We start from the raw sequence: 21,637 nt of genomic DNA, 5'->3' as shown, positions 1-21,637 counted from the left end.
AGGAATGAAACACCATGGGAGAAACAAATAAAACTTTAAAGGCAATATTTGAGAATAATGGAAGCAATACTTGGAGAATTGAGTGTTATTCTCCTTTTAACTATATGAATTCGTCTCTATTGCTCCTTATTTCTTTGTATGATCTTGTGTGTAGAACTCTAGTGCTCCTCTTCGTGTGAGCAATTTATCATATGGGAGGGAGTTTGCAATTAATAGCAAATTTAAACCTTCTAAGTTAGGGAGAAATGAATTATCAATTATTTTCATTCAACTCTATGAGCAAGATGTTTTTCTGCTAAAGTAGCATACCAATACCTCTACACAATCAATGACAAATTTAGCTTAAACCTTCTAGAAAGAAATGAAATGCCTCTTTTCAAGTTACTAAATAGTGTCATCTACTAAAAACAATTCAAATAAAATGATATAAAATTATAAGCTTTTAGATGTATATATCATACAAGGAATACTATTATCTTGTCACTAACAACCATGTCCTTTAATGCTAAAAAACAAAAAACTTCATTTTTTAGGAACCTAATATTCTATACTGTGGGAATATAGAAAATGTGCATATCCATTAGCCCAAAAAACTCTACCTTATATATAGGAGCGAGTGGTCTGGATTAAAACCAATCTGACAGCTACCAAAATCCTATTATGCTAATATTAGTATACGGTATCATAGCCATACACTTGGCCCTCACATCATCCCCTCCTCTCGAAATAATGGAAGACCATCAGGGTTCTCTTGTAGACGCGCTGGGATCTAGAGGAACATCAGGAGGAGGCATCGGTGGATCTATAGGTGGTATTAACTGCTCCTGATCCCTTTGTAAGAAGTGTTTCAACCGCTGCACATATATAATCTCTAGAGGATCAACCTGTTGGACGTCATGCCGAACTTCATAAACTTGTGGTTCAACTTGCCGCAACACGCGATATGGTCCTTTCCACTGCACAAGGAGCCCCTTAGATAAACCATGTACCGTAAGATGGGGAAAACAGACTAACACCAAATCATCCATTTTATACTCCGCAGGTGGGCGATGATGGGAGTCGTAGTGCCGTTGTTGTCCCACTTGTATGCGGTTTAAGTGTTTGGCAGACTCTACTCGGACAAGTGGAAGAATGCTCATCAAATACTGATCCCACAACCTAGCATCGGTAACTCGTGGCAATCGCGAAGGTAAACCCAGCTCCGTTGGTAATATTAAATCATGACCATATAGGAGTTTATATGGTGAAGCACTAATAGAACTTTGCACCTCTATGACATATGCATACCGAAGAGACGGCAAATAACCATCCCAATCCGAATGTTGAAAGTTCACATATTTTGCAATCATCCCTTTGAATGTCTAAATGAGCTGTTCCACCAGACCGTCTGATTGTGGATGATAAGCACTTGTGAAATTGTGGCATATCCCCAGCCGAGACGTCAAAACATGAAATGCCTCAGCCATAAATGCGGGTCCATTATCCGAAAGAATCCGCTCTGGACAAGAATGCTGGAACACCACTCGATTGAGGAGGACATATCCAATAGTAGTTGCAGAGGCGCTAGCAAGAGCACCAACTTCCACCCAACGAGTCAAGTAGTTAGAAGCAATAATAACATACTCATTGCCAGCAGTCGACCATGGAAAAGGTCCCATAAGATAAAATGCCATCAACTCAAACAGACGGGAAATTACAATTGACTCCAACCGTCCTTCCATAGCCCGAGGGGGAGTATTATGAGCTTGGCACCAAACACAACTACGCACATATCGGATAATATCATGTCGCATCTCCAGCCAATAGAAAGACCTGCACAGCTTTTTTGTTATATGGCGATGTCCCATATGCCCACCTAGAACAGGAGAATCATGGTAGACATGGAGAAACTGTGGAATAAAGATAGAAGGCACCACCAGCCATAAATGATCATCAAGATCCGTCCCCACAAAATAAAAAAGGCCGTCTACAAAGCAATATTGAGATTGTAAATGCCGGAAAGGCAAGTCATCAGCAAGTGATGTAGAATTCTCAAACCTATCTCGAAGCTTTCGAATTCATGGCTCAATCTTTTAAGCCTTGCAAACCTCATTAAGAGAAGGTAGATCTTGCTCTGTGCCTTGTGGACACTGAATGTCAAGTATAGCAACCGCCGACGGCACAGAATCCTCATCTAGAAAATCCACAGATGTTGGAATAATAGGTTCGTCAGAAATATGAGAAGAGAGTGGACAAGGAAGAAGAGTTTGAGACAGGGCATCAACATCAGACATAGAACTCCTTAAGCAATGAACAACATCAAAATCATATATCTAAAACTTCAAAGCCTATCTAGCAGTACGACCAACCAGGTTCTTCCGCTTTAATAATGTCGTGGAGTAGTTCATCTTTGCTGGTTGTAATGTACGGCTTATATACGCAATGGGATGGCGTTGACTAGGCACACTCGAGCTCTCTTGCATCAACACACCTCCAAGACCAATGTCAAAAGCATCCACGCGCAAAATAAAAGGTCAAGTATAGTCAGGATATGCCAAAACTGGAGGAGTCGTCAATAGCTCTTTGAGATCCACGAATGCCTGCTCACAATCTAGAGACCAGATGAAAGATGATGTTGATGACTTTAGCAAAGCTTGCAACAGTGCAGTGCGATTAGAAAGATGATCCACAAAACGACCGAGATACTACACCTTGCCCAAGAAGCGCTGCACATCATTCACACACCTCGGAGTAAGGAACTTTAGAAGCTATAAGTTTGTCAGGATCAACTTGCAAGCCCTCACAAGAAATACAGTACCCAAGATAGGTTGTGTCTTTGGACCCAAACATGCACTTTGACCGCTTCAACTTTAAACCAACATCATGTAGCCGATCCAACACTTTACAAACATCACGAACATGCTCCTCCCACGTCCCCTCCGAGTGGATCAAGACATCATCAATGAAACCAACAATCATCTCTGGCATATCGCAAAGAACCTCATCCATCATCTGCTGGAAAGTTGCTGGAGCATTGTTCAAACCAAACGGCATCACCAAGAACTCGTACAAACCAAATGGTGTATGAAAAGCAGTCTTAGGAATATCTTCTTCGGCCATCGGTACTTGCCAGTACCCAGATCTAGCTTGGTGAACCAATGACTTCGCCCCAGACAATCCAAGAGATTAGTAGTGGCACATTTGGGATCGTCACTTCGTTTAACAGACGATAGTCGATGCATAAATGAATACTCCCATCAGGCTTTGTCACAAAATGAGGTTCACATGTCCAAGGACTCTATGACTTCCAAATAACACCCTTCTCCAACATCTCCTTAACGTTTACACGTAAAATTTTGATCTCCTTGGGTGACCGACGACGAACAGGAACCTTGATTGGACGAGCATCCCCGGTTGGAATCAGATGGGGAGCTAAAGGACGGGCAGCAAGAAGTGGAAGAGGTGACGTCTCATAACGTTGTGCCAAGCGAAGAGCATCATCAAGGGTGGCAGGAGCAAGTGCATGCACAAGTCCGACAAGATCTTAATGAAGTGCTAGCCACAACATTCCTAGCTTGATCCGCTCCGACATATTGGGCTCCGCACGAAACAAAAGACTTCGGAAACGAATGCCAAATTGCATCACTGACTCAAATGGCCCTTGGTGAAGACGATGCAATTGTTAGAAGGCATCATCATAGTCGTCGGCATGTCCGAAGGCACTTTTGAAGACGTCCGGGAGAACACTCCAATCCCCACGAGTGGTTGTGCTCAGACTATTGTACCATTGCAACGCCGTCCCTTGGAGACACATGGGAAACTCACGCAAACATTGAGCATCATCCCAAGAATGATATGTGGCAATCACCGTGAAGTGATTGAACCAATGGTACATATCATCCGCAGGATTCCCGCGAAAGAACTCCGGCCGAACGCGAGGATTAGCACCAAGAGCAAGAGGAGTTGTACCACATGCCGTGAACGCCGCTATCAACTGAGTTTGGTTGTTCAATTGCAAGCGCATAGCATCAAGAAATTGTACCAACTGCTGCTCCAGAGTAAAAGGAGGAGATTGCTGATCTACCATGAAGACGGACGAAGAAAGAGCAAAAGAAAAAAAATGACAAAAAGCAAGAAGGAAATGGGAGATCTAGACAATGCAAAAAGCTAGATCTAAACCAAAATTCTGGAAGGGAAGAACAAAAGAAAGGAAATGGAAAAAGCTAAATCTAGACGATGCAAAAAGCTAAATCTAAACCAAAATCCCAAATTCAAGCACTCCTCAGGGACAATCAAGGGTGCCCCTCATCTCCACCAATGTGAGTGCTTAGAATATAGAAAGGGAATATAGAAAATGTGTATATATATTAGCCCAAAAAACCCTAACTTATATACAGGAGCAAGTGGTCCAGATTGAAATCAATCTGACGGCTCCCACTACGCTAATATTAGTATGCGGCATTGTAGCCATACACTTGGCCCTCAGAACACAAGATAAGAAAAAGGCACTAACTGAAAGATGAAATGTTACATACAAGTTATAATTAGTGTAATTGTCATCTTTTACATTCTCTCTTTGGGGAAAGTAAAAAAAGGATGAAATATTATACCTTTCACAATGCTTTGTATAAGAAGGATAGAAATTTTACCTTCTACAAAAAAAATAAACATAACACACATCTCTCCTCCCTTCTCTCCTTTTGGCAATTGTAACAATTAATTTGTTTTGTAGCATCTTGTAGCACAATGTGTCAAACACCACTAATATGGTGTATAGGATAACCATAGAGCAGAATAATAACCCTTGAACACATGTGTCAAAGGCAATAGAGTGGAACTCAAACTTCAATGCCTTAAGTCTTTAAACATAAGGATGGAGTAAAACTCCTAAGCATTTAACCAAGAAATGAATGAACTAAAGCATAAAATAACTCTTAAGCATATAGCCCAAGGAATAATATTGAAACAATCTTAAAACATCTAATATCCTAATGCTAAAACCAATATGCAAAATAGAGTTAAATGCTCTTTTACTTTGTGAGTGGTGTGGCGATTATACTGCAATGGAACCAAGAGGCATATAACACATTACTGCCTGTACTCATGTCAGGACTAGATGGGATATACGAGCTTTGGAGTGATAGAATGTAAGCCATGCTTGTTCAGTTTCAACACAAAAATTCATATATAGTGAAATTTGAAAGACTTTAAAATGTTGCTTTAGAGTAAGTTTTTCATTTTCACCTACTTGATTTACTAGTCCTTTTTTATGTTTATTGTAGGTGGGTGGATAAAGCTAGCATAGTTAATGTTCCATCTCCAAGATCTGCCTTCAGTCAGTAGGGATGTTAAACTCCAACACAACGAGGATAAAGTTTCCCAGCATCTTCTAAGTAAATCCACATAAAGGAAATAATAGAGCCTATATGCTAAAGGTAATGGTGAGGACAGTGACAATAAAGTCCAAGATTTCTAGGATCCAACATATGATGAGGACAGTTATAATGAAGTCCAAAATCAAACATACAATGACAATAATAACAAAGATAGTGACAATAAAGTCCAAGATCCAACATACAATGATAACAATAACAAGGACAATGACAACGAAGTCCAAGATTAACATACAATGACAACAATCACAAGGACAGTGACAATGAAGTTTAGGATCTAACACACAAAGACTATAATGAGGAGGTAATATAAAGACCAGCTTGAAAGAAGTGCTAGGTTGTTATGCAAGGTGAGAGGTTGGGAAATCCAATTGCAATCTACATAAATTTGCATGGACCCAAGAAGTCACCAATGGAGATCTCAAATGATGGCTGTGTTTTAATTTAGCATGAAATTGCATACTCGTTTTTGGGGGTAAATTTTTAAGGGTTGAAGTTTGGCACTATTTCGACATACCAGTGGCCTAACATAAAAATATAAATACTTCATTAGTTAACATGGTATAGAGTTTAGGCTTAGACCCAAGTTAAATACAAAATAAGGATAGCCAAACAAATAAGAGCTAGACTATATGTCAAGTTGGTTAATTATGCCCAATTTACAATAATTTTAATGCTTATAGTTACATTTGCGATATGTAGTCTCACACACCAAGGCATTATATATAAAGCTCTAGAGATAGTAATCAGCCTTGCAAAGCTTTTCACCTAAACTTTAGAACTCTAATCAATCCAATATAGAGAACAAATGTCGATGGTAGAGCTTAGAACTAGAAGCATTGCCACAAAAACCTTATTGAGAATAGACTATGTGATTATGGAATGAGATTTGGATATATTAATTACTGAAATTTTTTAGAACTATTTAGAAATAAAATAACTTATTAGTGAAGTTTCATAAAGATCTAATGGCTGAATCACAAAATATCAACATCAAAAATTCTGAGCACAACAAAAGTTTAATAGTTTCTACCAATGCAATAGAGTTTATTTTCAGGCATCAGATGCAAAATTTAAGCAATAGAGACATAGTTGAGGTGGAGAAGCACATACTAGTTGAAGTTGGAGATTCATGGTTCCAAAGTTTTGGGTGAGTTTTAAATTTGGGCATCACTTGCAAAATCAAACCTCCCACCAAACTTATAAAATCTATCCAAATGGGCTGTAATAGAGTTCTGCTCAATCTTAACTCTAGCCTTATTGCCTCTTTGATTCAAATGTTGCAGAGGAACCACTACTTGGATTGCAAATTGCTCTGATGGGATTGGAGAGGACCTTAGTGGGTATCTGTGGACTAAATTTAGTATGATCTAATGACTTAATCAAGTTTCAAAGCACATGAAAAGTTTATTAGTTACTATTAGTGCTTCAGAATTTTTGTTGAACGCTCAGATGGGAAATCTAAATGGTGAGAAGCTAGGAGGATAAGGGAGTAACATGCTCAAAAGTTTCAAAGCGATCCAATGGTGTATGTTAAAAATTTATGGCTTCAAAGTTTCAATGAATTTCTTTCAAAGTTAAGAAAAAACTAGTGGTGTTCTTGATCACTGACAATGGTCCTCTGGTTATCCCATTCCAAAGTGCCAGCTGCTACTGATCCCAGCACTCACAGTCAGGTTCACAACCGTAGTCCCATTCACACTGAGTTAACTCCCATCATGTTGCCAACTTTGAGCTTGCACATTGTCACAGCAGTGGAGTTAAGAGCTCCTCAATCTCTCCCACCACCCCACCTTCTTCGAAATCCCCTCGCCTTTCTCGACGTTGGACTCGTAGCACGATTGCTGCTGGGAGCCACATTGATGAGGTTTCCAAAAGGAGACTACCGGCTTGTGAGAAGCTGCTGTGTGTTGGATCGGATTTGAGCAGAGGTTTGGCGATCCACGAGACTTCCAGTGTATACAAAACGTGCTGGCTGGATCCATTCTCGAGAAACGACGAACCTTTGTTCTTGGTCTTCGGTGGAGCCGGTTCGAACACCCATTCTTCGCTCGTCGCAGCTCTCCTTAGCTCGGGGCCTGGATCGTGGCTGGGCCAGCGAGCTATTCTCGGCGGTTTTCTACACCACGAGCTCTGCGATCATGCTGTGGTCGCCGTGCTGATCTTGTCAAGGTTGCTGGTCGGCTCGGGTCTCGGCATCGCAGTGACAGTGATACATTGCCGAGACTGCTCCTCCGGAGATACGTGAGACGCTGTCCACGCTGCCGCAGTTCATTGGAAGCTAGACTTGTGCTCCAGCGGCTGAGGAACAAGACGGACATCTCAGGTGAATCCTCTTGGTTTTCGTTCTTTGTGTATACTCACAACTACTTTTCATCTTTCCAGCGGACTGTTGGTGGAAGGATTGGGTGTGAAACCGGCGGTTCATTGGTGGATCCGACCACAATGCCTTCCATGATGGAATTCCCTTGTATTCCCAGCTCGGGCTTGAGGTAGTGTAATGCTCCTTACGATAAACCTTTGGTCATTTTGACGATCATTGATTCTATTCGCGCTTGTTATTTTTGGCCTCGGGCATATTCTACGATCATCGGTCTTCCTTTAAGCATGTATGTATCTGTGCACAAGTTGCAATGCACGGGTTGCTGCACTGCATGTGATCTCTTTCTTTCTCGTTTAATTGGTCGCTACTTTGATGAAAACATCTTCTAGAGTGGTATCTGTCAATCCCCACGCTTGGATGCCCAGCCGCTCTTTCCACTCGCCGACTTCTCTAAACACCCTAGCTATCTTCACGTCGTCCTTCGGTATCTCAAACTTTTGAGTGCCAGAGAGGTTGTAAACCTGTTTTGCACCACTCGACCACTCGCGCACCAGATTTCCCACTTCTTGCTCTTTCGAGGGGTCGCCAGTCACAGTGAAGACGTAAGTGCCACCATATCTGGACTTGAGCTGGAGGAAAGAAAATTGATGAAACAAAGTGAGAGCTCTCTTTTTCACTCACCTCTCTCGTGTTGCCAATGCACTGGAGCTGACCTTTCACGAAAATACCAACGCGATCGCACAAGGCTTCTGCCTCTTCCATTGAATGTGCTGCAAAACAACAAGCGATAACAATCCTCTCTCGCGAATCTTGAAGAATCACTTACTCGTTAATATGATAGCACGATCTTGCTTTGCCTTCTTGATAGCGTTCCATAGCGTCCTTCGTGAGGCAGGATCCAATCCGGTGCTTGGCTCATCCATATAAACCGCCTGCCACAACGCTTTAGTTTTTCAGTCGGAGTTTTCAAGGTGTATACGTACTTTTGAATGTCCAATGAGAGAAATGGCCACGCTGAGCCGTCTTTTCATTCCACCGCTATATGTCCCTGCTCTTCTGTCTCCCACCCCATCATAGAAGAGATTTACATTTTTCAGAGATGTTTCCACGGCCTGATAACATCCGAAAAAATGAGTGCAGGTAGGAAATGGAAACTCAAACACATACAGAGTCCAGAGCAGCACCCTTGAGATTCTTTAGGCGTCCATAAAATAGAAGATGCTCCCTTCCAGTCAGTGATCCCCATAGCAAACTGGACAAAAATAAATTCAAGTTAGACCAATAAAAGGGAAAAAAGGAAGTCTTTTTCAGTTATTACTCGTGTTGAGGGCAGACACCCATAACTGTGTAGATTTTATCCATGTCTTTGGAAATATCCAATCCCGCAACAAATGCCTTTCCTGAGGATGGAGTCAAAAACCCGATCATCTATCGCAATAGCAAAGTCAGTCTTTTTCGCGATATGAAAATGGAAAAGAATTCTTACCATGTTGATGCTAGTAGTCTTTCCAGCACCATTTGGACCTAGCATACCAAAGCATTCTCCACGCCGTATAGCCAGCGACAAACTTCGAACTGCGTAGTTATCCGGATTTCCATCTTTACCAGCGTATATCTTTTTCAAGTCGTCACATATGATAGCAAAGGATGAATTGCTAGCAGTCCTTAACGTCTCAACAATTGCTCTCTACGTAACGCAAAGATCAGGTACTTTTCATGTCGAAGAGATACATACCTCATTTGCAACGTCGGGTCTGCTTATATCATCTGTATCACTTGCTACAGTTGCCGACTTTTGGAAAAACCTTTCCAAGAAAAACAAGGGCCTTCTCTTCAACCCGCACCCGGAAGCAACCACTTTATCCAGGTATTGTGCAAGAACCAGGAAAATAATCCACTCGACGAGCATTATTGCAAGAACCTGCCGCAATCCATTATCGTGGTCTGCAAGGTCCCTCCATTCCATTCCCTTTTCACCAGCACTTGATCCCAGCAACGCATACTGCGAGAATTCATATAGGCCACGATGGAGAGCGAAACCAGGAAGTATTTCGGTCGCAAAGATAATCTTTCCTGAGAAACGTTCAAGTTATGATGAAAAAATCTACAAACGTTCACTTACTGCTAATATTCGTGTCCTCGATATAGTTTTCCATGAGAAACGATCCTAACAGCCCGGACCCAAAAACGTACAAGTAACCGCAAACTATGAAAGTAAAGAGCTTGAGAGAAAGTAAAAAAACATGAAACTATCAAACCTGTGGCAGTCAAAGCATGTGAAAATAGTGCCGTCCCAAGAAAAGCCATAGCTATTTGCAAGTTCATGTAGACAAAGTAGAATACAAACTGTATGCTGTAACTGTTCTGTCTGAAGAAGTCCAAGCCTGGAAAAGCATGCTCGTCAACTAGAATACCGCAGATGAAAATGAGCTTACCGATGGCAGCACCAAATATCATGAGAAAGAGTATGTACAATATCGAAAAGGCAAGGAAGTAAACGTAGTTGATAAACCAGTAGGGGCCGTCTCCTAAACCATGCATTTTCATCATCATTCGAAGCCTTCGTTCTTTCTCATAAACTAAAGAGACCAAAATCACCTGCAGTTGTAAAAGCCACAGAGCAAAGAATATAGTAATCATGGACTGTTAGCTTACCGGAAATAAAAGCTGCACCACCCACATATAAAAGAGAGGGCCAAGCAGCAGTGTGAAGTTTATCAGTAGTTTTGATTCTTGCTTAGGCATTTCTTTCATAAAAGCCAAAGGCAGCTGTGTTGAAGGACCAAGCAACATTTTCAGAAACGATGAAGCAGCCTGCAAGGGACAAAATTAATCCAAAAGGTGAGAAGCTTAGAGAGCTTACTATATTCATGCTTCGAGCAACCCGAAGAAGAACCGAATTAGCATTACTTGCAACGTTGCCTCTATAGCTTGAGTTGTAGTAGACAACGAGATCCAGATTCTGAGAACTTGTGTCCAGGAAGTTGTAAGCTACGTGGTGAAAGTGTATTCGTGTATTAGTACTACGAACAAAGAATACCAGCGTCTCACCCAAAGTTATTTCATTTATGAACCTTTCAGGGTTCGCTCTTCTGTAGCCGTCATAGATATCCTCCTCGATCAATTGCTTAGAGTCTCTCCAAACCATATCGGTTGGAACACCTGACACAATTCTTGATCACAAAAACGATAGAAATGAAAAAAAGAAAGGGTTACATGGAATTCCCATGGCGTTCGTGCAGTCACGCAACAAAATGCTGAAGTTTTTTGTCAATGCGTCTTCCAAAAAGTAAGAGAATGGAACTTTTCTGGATGTTCCCTGGCCGCCAAGACAATGAAGTGAGATGCTTGGCAGCCTTGAGAAGAAAAACATAACATACCGGCACGATAGTAGACAAGATGGAGATGGGATCGGGAGAAGCATTGAAGTCGTCGCTTAGTAAATTACTCGTCAGTGCTGCACAACAGAGAATAAAACTTTTCGTCAGACTAGAATCACTCACTCGGTCGTCTACTAACCGTCGGCTAATGATCGATTCCCCCCAGTGTACAGGAACACGAAATCGCAAGATCCGGAGTCACGGCATCGTGGATCTGGGAATCCAGGAAACTTTCCTTCAAAGTTGACGGCTCGGTATCTTGCATCTGGGACTTGAAGCATGGCCGGGACCTCCGGAGGCGACGGAACCGAGCAAGTGAGCGCCTGCCTGTCGGTGGAATATTGAACGCCGCAGACCGTGTCGCAAGCGCCGCTGGAATCGTTGCGAGGCACGCAAGCGCAGCCGCACTTGTTGGAGGCTTTGTTGTTCTCGGAGTCGATGATCTTTTGCATCGTGAACAGGAAAACGCACAGCAGCCCCGGGAAAAGCACCAGCAGCAAGCTGGTTTTCCATCGTCGCCTCTGGAAATCAATAAAATCGTTCGAAGAAGCTCGCCGACAGAAAGAAAAAGCTCGAAACTCTTACCTGGAAAACTAGATTTTTGCGAAGCAACGCATTGGCTTGCGTCGAGAATGTAGCAGCAGGCAATTCCGACTGCGTCTCCAGCACGGCACCCCCCGGCATCGCCCTGATCCTGCGTTTCCCGCGTCTTCCACGAGCTGGAGCTCGAGAGAAGCCCTAAGGCCCCGACTTTTCAATCGCCCCCAAATCCTTCACTCGGTCATGCCCCCCAAGAACGAAACTTCGGCTGCCTCGTAGTCAATGAAGATCTACCGTTGAGTTCCCGCAAAACGTGAGCCGTACGTGCGAGCGGATATTCGGATTCAAACACCCCCACGGCCTCACGGGCTCGTCGTGATTGTGAAAGTGAACAAGCTGCCGTATCTCGATTTGAGCTGGACATACAAGTACAAACATCCCGAAGGTAAAAACACACAAGTACCCGCAAACTGCATAGCTCATCCGAAGGTAAATAGCACAGTAACAAATGTTTGCATCTACATACCTCTGGCTGTGCTAACTTGAAAAAACAGTGTTGCGCCAACGAAGAATAAAACTATTTGCAAGTTCATATACACCATGTACGAATTAAACTGAAGAGAGTGAGCGAAGAAACTGCAAGCATGCCACAGTGATTCACATTCCAGTGACTGAAATCAGGAAAACCTTACCGACAAGAGAGCCGAACAAATACTATACAAGATTTATGGATCATCCATGTACGAAGGTTTCGTTCTTCTCGCAATCAGCATCACCTGCAAAATGGATCTTCGTCTCTTATCGTCAAACATGCAAATAGATTACTAAACGAGCGTACTTATTGGAAGCAGAAGCTGGATGTCAACCCATAAGTAGAAAACAACGAAGAAAAATCTAAAACATATCTCGTCTCTCATCTCCTGGCAAAACTCGTCAATACAGGGAAATTACAACCGGGAAAGAAACATACCAGATTCATGCAACTCGAAGTATTCCAGGTTTCCGCCTTACAGCCAGTTTGAATGTAGAGTTTTACTTGTTTGCTAATTTGATGAAAACATCTTCTAGCGTGGTATCTGCCAATCCCCACGCTTGGATGCCCAGCCGTTCTTTCCACTCGTTCTTTCCACCTTGATGGTAACGATTGCTCTCTACATAACGCAAAGGTCAGGTACGTTTCATGTTGAAGAGATACATACCTCGTTTGCAACATCTGGCCTGCTTAGATGGTCTGGCTGCAGCTGCCGACTTGTGGAAAAAACAATGGCCTTCTCTTCAGCCCGTAGCCCGAAGCAATCACTTTATCCAGGTAATGTGCCAGAACTAGGAAAATAATTCATTCGAAGAATCTCCCGCAATCCATTATCGAGGTCCTTCCATTCCATTCCCTTTGTACCAGCCCTCGATCCCGGCAACGCGTACTGCGAGAATACGTATAGGGAGGAAGTATTTCGGTCGCAGAGATATCTTTCCTGAGACAATTTTTAAAAAAGACAGAAGTTGGATTGAAAAAATCTTCATGCGTTCACTTACTGCTAATAGTCATGTCCTCGATATACTACCATGAGAAACGTTCCTAACAGCCCGAACCCAAAAACGTACAAGTACCCGCAAACTATGAAAAGGAAAGAACTTGAGTTAGAAAATGAAAACAATATCAAACCTGTGGCAGTCAAAACATCCGAAAACAGTCTCGTCGCCAGAAAAGCCATAGCTATTCTCATGTTCATGTAGACAAAGTAAACTATAAACTGTATGCTGTAACAGTTCTTTTTGAAAAAGTCCAAGCCTAGAAAAGGATGGTCGTCAAGCGGAATATTGCAGATGCAAATGAGCTTACCGATGGCATAGCCAAAAATCATGAAAAAGAACTACATGGAAAACACAAGGAAGTAAACGTAGTTGATAAACCAGTAGGGGTCGTCTCCGAATCGATGCATTTTCATCATCATTCGAAGCCTTCGTTCTTTCTCATAAACCAAGGAGATCAAAATCACCTACGCTTGCAAAAGCCACGGAGCTAAGCATATAAGTACTATGGACTGTTAACTTACCGGAAATAAAAGCTGTACTACCCACATATAAAAGAGAGGGCTGTGAGGTTTATAAATAGTTTCTTCGGCACTTCTTTCCGAAGAGCCAAAGGCAGCTGCCAAGCAACGTTTCAGAAACGCTGAACCAACCTGCAAGTGAAAAAATTAATCCAAAACGTGAGAAGCTTAGAGAGCTTACTATATTCATGCTTCGAGCAACCCGAAGAATACGGACAACATCGCCTCTATAGCTTGAGTTGTAGTAGACAACGAGATCCAGCTTCTGTAGAGCTTGTGTGCAGGAAATTGACTCCAAAAAGTAAGACAATGAAACTTTTCTAGATATTCCCTGGCCGCCAAGACAATGAAGTGAGATACTTTGCTGCCGTGAAAAGAAAAACGTGAATATACTGGCACGATAGTTGACAAGATGGGATCAGCAGACGCATTGAAGCCATTGCTCAGTAAATAATCCGTCAGTGCTGCACAAGCGACAATCAAATCTTTAGTCGGCTGAAATCAATCTCTCGATCGTCTACTAACTGTCGGCCAATGATCGATTCCTCCCAGTGTACAGGAGCACTAAATCGCAAGATCCGGAGTCACATCTGGGAATCCAGGAAACTTTCCTTCAAAGTTGACGGCTCGGTATCTTGCATCTGGGACTTAAAGCATGGCCGGGGCCTCCGGAGGCGACGGAACCGAGCAAGTGAGCGCCTGCCTGTCGGTGGAATACTCATTGCCACAGACTCTGTCGCAAGCGCCGCTGGAATCGTTGCGAGGCACGCAACCGCAGCCGCACTTGTTGGAGGCTTTGTTGTTCTCGAAGTCAATTATCTTTTGCATTGCAAAGCGCAAAACTCACAGCAGCCCCGGGAGGAGCACTAGCAGCCATCGCCGTCTCTGGAAATCGGAATTCATGGTTCGACGGAAGAAAAAAGAGAAACTCAGGTGCGCCGTCAAGTAAACTTTACCTGGAAAACTAGATTTTTGCGGAGCAACGCATTGGCTTGAGTCGAGAATGCGACCGTGTCTCCGGCAGCGGCATCGCTTTGATCCTGCGTTTCCCGCGTCTTCCACGAGCTGGATCTCGAGAGAAGCACTAAGCCTCATCGGTCATGCACCCAGGAAAAAATACTTCGAATGCCTCGTAGTCGATGAAGATCCACCGTTGAGGTTCCCGCAATCGTGAACCGCCATGTACAAGCGGATATTCGTATTCAAACACCCCCACGACCTTCTTCTCCATCACATCTGCTTGAGCTCCTTCATCACTTTGATGAACACGTCCTCCAGGGTTGTGTCCGCCAGGCCCCACGCTTGTAGCTCGAGCGTCTCTTTCGCGTTCTCTGTGTCTCTAAACACCCGTGACAGCTCCACGCCTTCCTTCGGTAGCTGGAATTTCTGCGTGCCGGAAAGGTTGTATGTTCTCTTTCCTCGAGGTGACCAAGTGTGAACCAGCCCCACCACCTCCAGCTCCTTGGACGGGCTCGTCGTGACTGTAAAAGTGTATGAGCCACCGTATCTCGATTTGAGCTGGAAGTCACACTCGTGGCGTTGAAAAGAGGAAAAACAAAATCGTGCACCGCTTACATCGTTGGAGCTGCCGATGCACTGTAGTTTTCCTTCGACAAAAATTCCGATCCGGTCGCATAATGCTTCTGCCTCCTCCATAGAATGCGCTGCAGTGAGAGTACTGGAGAGTTAAGGCACAATATACATGTTAAAAAAAGAGATTACTTGTAAGTACGATGGCCCTGTCTTCTTTGGCCTGTCTTATCACGTTCCAGAGTGTCCTCCTCGAGGCTGGATCCAATCCTGTACTAGGCTCGTCCATGTAAACAACCTTCACAGAAACAAGGAAAGTTTAGTGATCGTGCTGAGATGGCATTCACCTTTGGATTTCCTATCAAGGATATAGCTACACTCAACCGGCGTTTCATCCCACCACTGTATGTCCCAGCTTTCTTGTCGCCAACACCTCCATTAAAAAGGCCCACGCTCTTCAACGACGCTTGCACAGCCTGCAGAAAACAACGAGTTATTAAGCATAGAACTAAGCAGTTACATACGCACATTTTCAAGCGCAGACCCTTTCAAGCTCTTTAGCCTGCCATAAAAGAGGAGATGCTCTCGTCCAGTCAATAGTTCCCATATCAGACTGCCAAAGTAACGAGGAAATGTTAGAGAGCACTAGTTAGTGAACACCTTACTCGTGCTGAGGACAAACTCCCATGACCGCGTACAGCTTATCCATGTCTTTGGAAATGTCCCTGCCATCGATATATACTTTTCCAGACGAAGGTGTAAGGAATCCAATCATCTGCAGGAACGTTATATACAGCTTCACATCGAGTGAAAAGAAAAGAAAGGTCACCATGTTGATACTCGACGTCTTCCCTGCACCATTTGGTCCCAGCATCCCAAAACACTCTCCGCGCTCTATAGCCAATGATAAACCGCGCACAGCATATTTACTAAGACCGCCATCCTTCCCAATATAAACTTTCTTCAGATCATCACAAACTACCGAATAGAGTGACGTATTCCCATCCCTTAAGCTTTGCACAGTTTGTACCTATCAAGAAAAGCATTAAGCAAGTACTCTCACAACTTTGTAAGCAGATACCTCTCTGGCAATATCTGGCTTTTGTTCGCCTTCTTCAGACACTCGAGAAATAATATTTTCTTGAGGCCTGGGAAAATATCGCTTCAGGAAAAACAAAGGGTGCCTCTTCAACCCGCTTCCAGATGAAACTACTTGATCTAGATATAATGCTAAAATCGTAAAGATCGGTAACTCGACTGCCATTATTGTAACAACCTGCTTGAAGGCATTCTCGCGATCGTGGATATTTTTCCAGCGCATGCCATGAGTTCCTTGTTTCCCACCGACCAACGCATACTGTGCAAATTCATAGAGGCCGCGATAAAGAGAAAAACCAGGTAATAGTTCCAACAAGAATATAAACACTCCTAAAACCAAGTAACAATAAGACAATACACCAGAAAGCACAAAGGCAAACGCGTACTGCTAGTATGCACGTCCTCGACATAATTTTGGAAGAGAAAAGCTCCTAGCAACCCGAAGGCAAAAACATACAGGTACCCGCAAACTGCATTGCGCATCCGAAGGTAAATAACAGAGTAACAAATGTTTGCACCGACATACCTGTGGCTGTGCTGACTCGAGAAAACAGTGTGGCGCCAAAGAAGGATAAAGCTATTTGCAAGTTCATATACACCATGTAAAAAGTAAACTGAAGAGAGTAGTCGTTGAGCCGAAAAAACTGCAAGCCTGCCACAGTGATTCACGTTCCAGTGAATGAAATCAGGAAAACCATACCGACAAGAGAGCCAAACAAAATGAAGCAAATAATATACAAGGTTGAAAGCGCAAGGAAATAAGCGTATGTAATGAGCCAGTATGGACCATCTCCCAGACCATGCATTTTCATCATCATACGAAGGTTTCGTTCTTTCTCATAAACCAGGTAAGTCAGCATCACCTGCAAAATGAGCCTTCGTCTCTTATCGTCAAAGAGTCCAAAAGATTATTAACCGAGCGTACTTACTGGAAGTAGAAGCTGGACAACCCACATGTAGAAAAGGGGACCAAGCAACGAAGAAAAATCTAAAACATATCTCGTCTCTGGCTTTGGCATCTCCTTTATAAACAGCAGTGGCAACCGAGCAACTGAACCCAGGATAGTTTTTAGAAAGGCCTCTGTGACCTGCAAAACTCAAAACTCGTGAATGAAGGACAATTACAACCGGGAAAGGAACATACCAGATTCAGGCTACGAGCAACTCGAAGTATTCCTGGAAACTCCATTCGAATGTCACCAGCATATGTTGCGTTATAAAAGATATTTACATCGAGCTTCTGCAAGCTCGTGCTTTGAAAGTCATACGCTGCAAGTTTTAGCAAGTTAGCTCTAGAGGCATCACAAGAAAACTATAAATCTTACCTGCAGGAATCTCATTGATCCATCTGTGTTCGTTTCCTTTCATGTAGCCTCTGTAAATTTCCTTGTCTATGATCCGTCTATCTTCCCGCCACAGCAAAAGCGTGGGAATGCCTACAGAGATAAACCATTCTTATGCAACCTGAGAAATGTAAAGTATGTTCTTACGTACACGGAGCTATCCATTGGCCGTTGTAGTTCGAGCAGTCTCGACGCAAGACATAGAAATGGTTGGGCAATCCTGGCTCCATGAAATAAGCAAGCGGCGGCCTTCTGAAACTAGCCTGGACGTATCAAAACCGCTAAGCACACGTCCTCATCAGCATAAGAAATCTAAAGTTCCAAGAAAAAAAGACATACTGGAACAAGAGAAGAAAGCGGATTTCCGAGATCCAGTTCGTCATTCAGCATTTGGTTCGTGATTTCTGCAAGGAAAGGAAACAATAGAAGTTACATGACCAAAACAAGAAAAAGAAAACTCTACTTACGGTCTGCGATGGATCGATTCTGCCCGGTGTAGACAAACACGTATGGACAGCTCCAGAACGTCCGGCACGATGGATCAGGAAAACCTGGGAACTCCCCTCCAAAGTTAACAGCCTGAAAGGGTCTCCTCGATATTTGCATCATCGCGGGGATCTTGTAAGGCGATGGAACTGGGCAAGTCACGGCTTGGACATTGTCCGAGTACTCCACGCCACACCGTGTCTCACAGTCGCCCGATGACACTGGAACACACATACACCCACAGGTAAATGCCGGCTCTCTCATCAGCGTATCGACGATCTTCTGGATCCCAAACAGCAGCAAGCACAGCAATGCCGGAAACATGACCAGGCAAGCATTCGTCTTCCAGCTTCGCCGCTGCGGAAGATCTGAGAATCCAAACCCTGGAATGCAGCTGGGAGATTTACCTGGAACACGAGATTCTTCGCCATGAGCGCATTGGCGCGCACCGGGAACGAGGCGGTCTTGACATCGCCGTGGAGAATCCGAGCCTGGCCGCCGCGCTCTTCGTCATCCTCCATAGCCGCGGGGCGCCCTGGCCCTCTTTCCAGCGGTTGCCCGGGAAAGAATAGCCAGTCTAAAACACCACGAGCATATTCTAGGACACATTTTCTGTTGAACAGATATTCCGAGGTTTAAGTATGACTATTTTGTTATAAGGCTGTTTATTTATACTAATTTAAATTTAAATATAAGAATTCATAATTATAATAATATCTTATTATAATTATTATTTGTTTTTGCATTATTTGAGAACTCACTTGAGAATTTATAAGTACTGGGGTGCGATCTTGCCGTCTTTGACAATGTAATAATCCGCAGGGAATTCCTCGTTAACAAAGTAGCGGCGGAGCATCTCCTTGACGCCGGCCGAGTAGCGAGCCTGGGCGTCGAGCGTCGATCCAGAGACGTGAGGAGTCATTGCGTTGTTTGGCATGGATCGCCATGGGTGATCTTTCGGAGGAGGCTGCGGGTACCAAACATCGCCACCGTAGCCTAGATCACGTTCCCAAGATCAAACAAAATCACAGCAGAAGAATAGAAGAAAAGAGAGACCTCCAAGGTGTCCAGATTTACACGCTTCCGCCACCGCATTTGCTTCCATGAGGGCTCCTCTCGCATTGTTCACTAAAACCGCACCTCTCTTCATTTTGCTTATGCGGTCCTTGTTGAAGAATCCCCTGTCACAAATGTCACAAATGTCAGAAAACTAATGTATGATCATTTCTTTCAGCATATATCATTACCTGGTTTTCTCAGTGAGCGGCACATTCATCACCACCGCGTCACACTTGGCCAGCATTGTGTCCAAGTCGGCCTCGCGCGTCGCCCCAGTCTCTTTCTCCCTGTCACTGGGCATGGCCACCCGATCGTAATACAAAAGGTTGCAATCGAACGCCTGCATGGATGTAACAAAGGTGGCGAGCCTTAAAACTTCGTTAAAAGTAATACCTTGAGACGCTTGAGCAAATGGTACCCAATTCTTCCAGCTCCCACACTGCCAATGGTTTTGCCTTGCACATCGTAGGCCTTTGAAACGATCTCTGCAACGTCCCAGCCGCCAGCGTTGACTTGGGTCCACCCATTCTGATAGTTGCGCAAAAGGATCAAGACACGCATGAGCTGGTCCTCCGCAACCGAGACCACATTTGACCCTGGGAGATCGTCAATGCAAAGACCGTGTTTGATGGTTTGGGTCAGAGTCGAAAAGCCCAGTCAGCTACCTGTGACTTCTGCGACTGTGATGCCAGCCTTGGAGGCAGCCGTCAAGTCAATGTGGTCAGAGCCAATCCCTGCAGTGAGTGCTAGCTTGAGGTTTTTGGCCTTTTGGATCCGCTCGGCAGTCATGTAGCCGGGATGGAATGGTGTGGTGATTAGCACATCCATGTCTGGGATGTGTTTCTCCAGCTCTAGCCAAAACCAAAAACAGAATCAAAATGTCGCTATGTGCTCCGAGAAATGTTATAACAAAAAAATTAGCCTACCACAACTTGGGCCCTCTTTGTCATCAGTCACAATGTAGTCATGGCCCTGATCCTCGAGCCACTGCCGAATTCCCAGGCAATTCTCAACATTCCCAATGAATTTGGGGTTTTTGGCAGCATGCTCTCCTCCTTTGTAGAAAACTCCTACAACCTTGAGCTTCTGGGTTTGATCATAGAGCCCGTGAGAAACTTTTAAAATCTTTTCTAGCTTACCTTAGCAGGTGCCGCGGACGAGAAAGATCTGGAGGCCACTTGCAACCCTACACGAAACATGGTGCTGTGAGCATTCGATGATAAGATGTGCTTATGTACACACTAAGTTGTGGACCCCATAACAGGAGAATAGCTGATTCCAAAGTGATTTCTAAGTTTATGTAGGAGTTTATCTGTGCTTAGAGGTACTGGACCCCTCTATCACGTCATAGAATTCATCTAGAACTCTGATAACTTTAGATTTATTAAACTGTATAGTACGATCTTCATAAAGTTGACAGAACAGCAGTACATTCCAAACTAATAACTTGGAATGTAGGGCTTACACATGAAAGAAGCACCACCCATTGCAAGGTAGAAAAGAATCGTTTAGATACTCTATAAAGCAAGAGGCAATTTCGGCTTGATGGCAGGATGTGATAAATAACTAGGCTAGGACGACGTTTTTTGTAACATGGACAATACTATGTACAAAAAGTACTGTTTTTAGTCTCGATCGTTTAGTCTCAATCGTTTAGTTGGCTTGAAACCCTTATAAAGATCGCCCGATTTAAAAAGTTAGCGGTGTGAAAAGCCCTAACGTTATGGCGATAGACCGGCTTCTAGAGGCAGAATGTTTGGACCCGAGGTCAGGTTTGTATAGGAGATCGGCAAGGGAATGGCAGGCGCTGCGCTACTTGAAAGCTAAACAGGTGGAGGATGAGTTAGTCAAGTTAGCTGAGGACGATCTCCGTGAAGCCGAGTGTTTTCACGCTGCTACTTCTATTTGGGGTACCGATTACTGGCGCCCGGAGGCTTACGATGCCGACCTCTTCTACTTCCTGGCCATTCTTTACGTCTCCCGCTGCGACAACCTCCATGACATTGAAGCTCTGAGTGCTAGCGCGTCGGTTTCGATTGCTGAGATCCGTCGACTTGTATGCTTCGCTCAGGTCATTCTACGAAGTGTGATCACAGTCCCTCGAGTCACACCTCCAACTGGTGCAAAATGGGAAAATGAACCACCAGAGATGGCTTCATCATGGGACGCTTTTCTTGACTTCAAGGACAAAGATAGCGCCAGAGCTGCTCTCGAGCTCGGCTGGCGAAGCGTACCTTCTTCACTCGTCGAGCAGCTGTAAGCATGATTGGGGCCTTGAAGTTTTCTTTCTAACTGTCTAACCTTTTGCTGATCAGTGAGAGCTCGAGCCCTTTGCTTGACATCGTTAAACAACTTGTCCGCTCATTATACTTTGTGACGCTACCCGGGCGGGACGAGGTATTTTTATGTGCTTGCCTTGTTTTCGTTCTTACGTTATATGTATCTTCAGGGGCCT

At 43.9% G+C, this 21,637-nt stretch overlaps 3 protein-coding genes across 8 annotated transcripts; all 3 read right to left on the bottom strand.

The window, feature by feature from the left end:
- Positions 1–8,018: 8,018 nt before the first annotated feature.
- LOC9645564 (ABC transporter A family member 7) lies at positions 8,019–13,755 on the bottom strand. Of its 2 annotated transcripts, XM_024674707.1 has the most exons (27): positions 13,670–13,754; positions 13,456–13,612; positions 13,279–13,404; positions 13,149–13,230; positions 12,815–13,087; positions 12,586–12,766; positions 12,454–12,535; positions 12,308–12,391; positions 12,142–12,251; positions 11,661–12,085; positions 11,215–11,596; positions 11,076–11,152; positions 10,912–11,014; positions 10,747–10,857; positions 10,559–10,686; positions 10,351–10,509; positions 10,131–10,293; positions 9,954–10,079; positions 9,818–9,901; positions 9,431–9,768; positions 9,182–9,382; positions 9,014–9,123; positions 8,863–8,947; positions 8,679–8,807; positions 8,522–8,627; positions 8,377–8,465; positions 8,019–8,324 (listed from the first exon to the last, which is right to left on the bottom strand). In XM_024674707.1, exons 10-27 carry the CDS (start codon positions 11,757–11,759, stop codon positions 8,049–8,051), a joined length of 2,766 nt encoding a protein of 921 aa, XP_024530475.1. In that variant the 5' UTR covers positions 11,760–12,085; positions 12,142–12,251; positions 12,308–12,391; positions 12,454–12,535; positions 12,586–12,766; positions 12,815–13,087; positions 13,149–13,230; positions 13,279–13,404; positions 13,456–13,612; positions 13,670–13,754; the 3' UTR covers positions 8,019–8,048. The 2 variants fall into 2 exon arrangements, with proteins under 2 accessions (XP_024530475.1, XP_024530474.1); XM_024674706.1 differs by having other exon boundaries at positions 9,954–10,293; positions 13,670–13,755.
- A 710-nt stretch (positions 13,756–14,465) lies between these two features.
- LOC9645563 (ABC transporter A family member 7) lies at positions 14,466–18,678 on the bottom strand. 5 transcript variants are annotated; one of them, XR_002992344.1, is made up of 18 exons: positions 18,531–18,678; positions 18,105–18,480; positions 17,977–18,041; positions 17,789–17,900; positions 17,620–17,730; positions 17,439–17,563; positions 17,224–17,382; positions 16,995–17,157; positions 16,821–16,946; positions 16,681–16,764; positions 16,278–16,624; positions 15,862–16,226; positions 15,725–15,809; positions 15,544–15,672; positions 15,389–15,494; positions 15,242–15,330; positions 14,623–15,184; positions 14,466–14,551 (listed from the first exon to the last, which is right to left on the bottom strand). XR_002992344.1 is itself a non-coding variant. In XM_024674703.1 (18 exons), the coding sequence occupies exons 1-18, from the start codon at positions 18,642–18,644 to the stop codon at positions 14,897–14,899; spliced, it is 2,790 nt and encodes a 929-aa protein (XP_024530471.1). In that variant the 5' UTR covers positions 18,645–18,678; the 3' UTR covers positions 14,466–14,896. The 5 variants fall into 5 exon arrangements, 4 of the variants coding, with proteins under 4 accessions (XP_024530471.1, XP_024530470.1, XP_024530472.1 ...); XM_024674703.1 differs by having other exon boundaries at positions 14,466–15,184; positions 15,862–15,971; positions 16,026–16,226; XM_024674702.1 differs by having other exon boundaries at positions 14,466–15,184.
- A 163-nt stretch (positions 18,679–18,841) lies between these two features.
- Positions 18,842–20,422, bottom strand: LOC9646243 (formate dehydrogenase, chloroplastic/mitochondrial). The gene is made up of 7 exons (XM_024674708.1): positions 20,322–20,422; positions 20,109–20,268; positions 19,848–20,033; positions 19,576–19,778; positions 19,371–19,522; positions 19,180–19,304; positions 18,842–19,119 (listed from the first exon to the last, which is right to left on the bottom strand). Exons 1-7 carry the CDS (start codon positions 20,379–20,381, stop codon positions 18,893–18,895), a joined length of 1,113 nt encoding a protein of 370 aa, XP_024530476.1. The 5' UTR covers positions 20,382–20,422; the 3' UTR covers positions 18,842–18,892.
- Positions 20,423–21,637: the final 1,215 nt, after the last annotated feature.

This window comes from Selaginella moellendorffii, unplaced genomic scaffold (assembly GCF_000143415.4).
Source record: "Selaginella moellendorffii unplaced genomic scaffold, v1.0 SELMOscaffold_13, whole genome shotgun sequence".
Taxonomy (NCBI): Eukaryota; Viridiplantae; Streptophyta; class Lycopodiopsida; order Selaginellales; family Selaginellaceae; genus Selaginella; species Selaginella moellendorffii.
The sequence above is the reverse complement of the archived record's forward strand: the minus strand, read 5'-3'. Positions and strand labels throughout refer to the sequence as shown.